This window comes from Gopherus flavomarginatus, chromosome 11 (assembly GCF_025201925.1).
Source record: "Gopherus flavomarginatus isolate rGopFla2 chromosome 11, rGopFla2.mat.asm, whole genome shotgun sequence".
NCBI lineage: Eukaryota > Metazoa > Chordata > Testudines > Testudinidae > Gopherus > Gopherus flavomarginatus.
In genome coordinates this window covers 18,120,754-18,124,070 of record NC_066627.1, presented here as the reverse complement: position 1 = coordinate 18,124,070, position 3,317 = coordinate 18,120,754, and the positions used below count along the sequence as shown (strand labels likewise).

Sequence of the window (3,317 nt, the reverse complement as noted above, 5' to 3'; positions counted from 1 at the left end):
CAAAATAGTTATTGTTATTTTAATGGATCCTAGCATGATGGGCTTGGATAAATATATAGATCGCCCCATTGACTTCCATGGACCTGTGCCAATTTGTACCTAAAGAAAAATAGACCCAATGTCAATAAATATAAAATTTAAGTTGGGTTCTTCTCTCACACAGAAGCAAATTACTACAGTGGATTACTCCTGATTTTTGCTGTTCAAACTGCAGTTGAATTCCTCCAAATTGAACCCAGCATAACTCTATTCCCTTCAGCAGAGTTAGCCCTCTTTCACACTGAGAGGAGAAACATGCCTATGGTGCTTGTGGTTTAGGCCCAAGACAATGAGTTGAGAATCAGATCCATCATAGCAGGGGCTCAGGAGAAATACAGAAGTGACAGACCGGACGACTGAGCCCTTTACTGTATCCATCCAAATGCAGAGCATAGACACTAGCAGAGACTTGGCTAGGAGTATGGCTGAGTAAGAATTGAGGAAGAATCTCATGCATCAGCCCATTGACTTCAGTGTGAATATGGCCCAAGTAACAATAGTGCCCAGTAAGGTGGGGATTTTCTAAGGGGCCTAAGGGAATTAGGAACCTGATTGTCAATGGGAATTGAGCACCTAACTCCGATAGGCTCCTTTGAAAATCCCAGCCTAACTGAGCAACAAGTAAATAATAACTAGTAAGAAAGTAAGTAATGAATAAGGACCCCAATGCTCCGCCTCTCTCAGTTTCTTCACCTCAAGGTTTGTCCACACTGCATGCTTCTTTTGGTAGCATGTGGGGTAGATATGCAGGCAGCCCCTAGAATGGGTGTAAATAGCAATATAATTGGTGAGGCATGGCTTAGGTAGGGTTGCCATTCCTCCAGGATTGGCCTGGAGTCTCCAGGAATTAAAGATTAATCTTTAATTAAAGATTATGTTATGTGATGAAATCTCCAGGAATGCAGCCAACCAAAACTAGGTTTGAGTGAGAAAAGAAACACTTGAAACCTGTTTGTGTGTGTCTCAGAACAGACCCTACACAGCTCTCTACTTGCACAAGCAGTGCTGTCTACATGGCTATTTTCAGCTGTATAGTGTCCTACTGACTTCCCCCCAGCACTGGAGCCTTTCCTCACCCTAGGGAAAGACTTGGGCAAGGGTGATGTAGCCAGGAAAGGTTCCAGCAGCTCTCCACTGCTGAAGTGTCTCCCCTGCCATTGTCTTTCATTGAGCCATGCATCTGCACACCCCAGCATGGACACAGCTTACATTGCACTGCGGCATGTAGCTACACATACCCTATCTGCTGTTGCCAGTGCTGTGCAGTGTAGACATATCCTCAGTTTCACTCCACATCTGGCCCCTTTAACATCTTTTCCCCTGCTCGTCCCTCCTTCTCTTCAGTTCCCCCCCTCCCTTCCTTTTAGCTGATCTTCCCCCTAACTCTAACATAATAAATGAACGAACATTCATAGACTATCAGGGTTGGAAGGGACCTCAGGAGGTCATCTAGTCCAATCCCCTGCTCAAAAGAGGACTAACCCCCAGACTGATTTTTGCCCCAGATCCCTAAATGGCACCCTTAAGAATTGACCTCATAACTCCCGGTTTAACAGGCCAATGCTCAAACCACTGAGCTATCCCTCTGCCCTGTTAAGTAAGGGCATAAAATATAGATGAGTAAACATGGAGTTAGAAATGAATGAATGAACAAACCAACACTGAGTAGCCATAGAGTAAGCATCTCTGGATGTAGGTGAATAAGTAATATTAAGTAGGATTTAGGGAGGTTTGGGGATAGTCTCATATCCCTACTTAAAGCTCCGTTCATTCACTTTTCCCAATTAATGTTTAAGCAGTGAGGAAAGCAGACTGTGGAGATGAGAAAGGGAAACCAATCCTCACACACTGACTTCATCATCTTGGGCTTCCCAGGGCTTCCAGAGCACCAGGGGTTGCTCCTTGTGCTGTTTATAACCATCTACGTGCTGACCCTCATGGAAAACCTGGTCCTGATTGTCACCATCAAGTTGAACTGCCAGCTTCACACCCCCATGTATTTCTTCCTGGGCAACCTCTCCCTCTTGGAAATCTTCTATGTATCGGTAACTGTTCCCAAACTGCTCTCCAACCTCCTGTTGGGGGAGAAGGCCATGTCTCTGGAGGGATGCATGGCTCAGCTGTATTTCTTCTTGTCCCTGGCTTCCTCTGAGTGTTTTCTCCTGGCGGCAATGGCCTATGACCGCTATTTAGCCATCTGCCATCCGCTGCGCTACCCAGCCCTTATGAATCACAGAGCCTGTGCTGTGCTGAGCCTGGGCTCCTGGCTGAGTGGTTTCCTGGCTTCCTTCCCATCCATTTTGATGCTTTCCAGGCTACAGTTCTGCAGTGATAACACCATCCAGCACTTCTTCTGTGACCTCCCGCCACTCCTGAAGCTGTCGTGCACAGACACCTCCACCATTGAGACGCTGGACTTTGTGGCAGCACTGTCTGTCCTTGTGCCGTCCTTGCTAGTGACAGTGACCTCCTATATCTGCATCTTCTCCACCGTGGCCAGGATCCCATCTGTGGTTGGGAAGCATAAAGCTTTCTCCACTTGTGCCTCCCACCTGGTGGTGGTCTCCATGTTCTATGCCACCATCCTCTTCATGTATGCACGGCCCAGGGCTGTCGGCACCTTCAACCTCAACAAGCTGGTGTCTGTGCTGTACATGGTGGTGGCCCCATTCCTGAACCCCATCATCTATAGCCTGAGGAACAGGGAAGTGAGAGAGACCCTGGGCAGAGCACTAGGCAGCAAAGCCAACTCCTTGGTCTTCATCGTTAGAGTCAAGTGGGGATAGAGTGAAAGAGTCACAGAGTTTAAGACCAGAAGGCACCACTAGGCTATATAATCTGACCTCCTGTATATTACAGGTGACCAACACCACCCAGCCCCTACACACTAACCCCAACAACCAAAATTAGACCAAAGTATTACAGCCCACAGGAGACTCAACTATGGGAGAAGAGGAGGGACCAAGGTGTTACAATGTCCAATGCACTTGCAATGGCAGGGAATTGATTCAATGAGAGATACCTAGATGAGAAGGTGAAACCTTACTGAACTGATCCCATTTATAATACTATTGGTCCATACCATGTTCCTCACAGTAGAGTGACTAACTCCTATGCTGATGGATAAGGTCAAAGTACTTTTTAATTCCCTGGAGGCAGGGATGTTGCATGGGATGCTAATGGAATTAGGTGTTAAAATCCCACCGTATTCTAGTAGGAGTTAGATGGCTAACTCCTTTGGTCACCTGGCCTAAGGCAGTTAGGAGCCCAATTCCCAT

At 46.8% G+C, this 3,317-nt stretch overlaps 1 protein-coding gene across 1 annotated transcript; it reads left to right on the top strand.

Annotated features, from left to right (window-relative positions):
* Window positions 1-1,213: 1,213 nt before the first annotated feature.
* Window positions 1,214-2,825, top strand: LOC127030913 (olfactory receptor 6-like). Its single transcript, XM_050917607.1, has 2 exons — window positions 1,214-1,248; window positions 1,889-2,825. Exons 1-2 carry the CDS (start codon window positions 1,214-1,216, stop codon window positions 2,823-2,825), a joined length of 972 nt encoding a protein of 323 aa, XP_050773564.1.
* Window positions 2,826-3,317: the final 492 nt, after the last annotated feature.

Excerpts from the sequence above, each read along its gene's own strand:
- LOC127030913 (XM_050917607.1), top strand. The coding sequence starts at position 1,214 with ATGCATCTGCACACCCCAGCATGGACACAGCTTAC. Across the intron at positions 1,249-1,888 it reads CCAGCATGGACACAGCTTAC|TGACTTCATCATCTTGGGCT; the intron begins ATTGCACTGCGG and ends ATCCTCACACAC.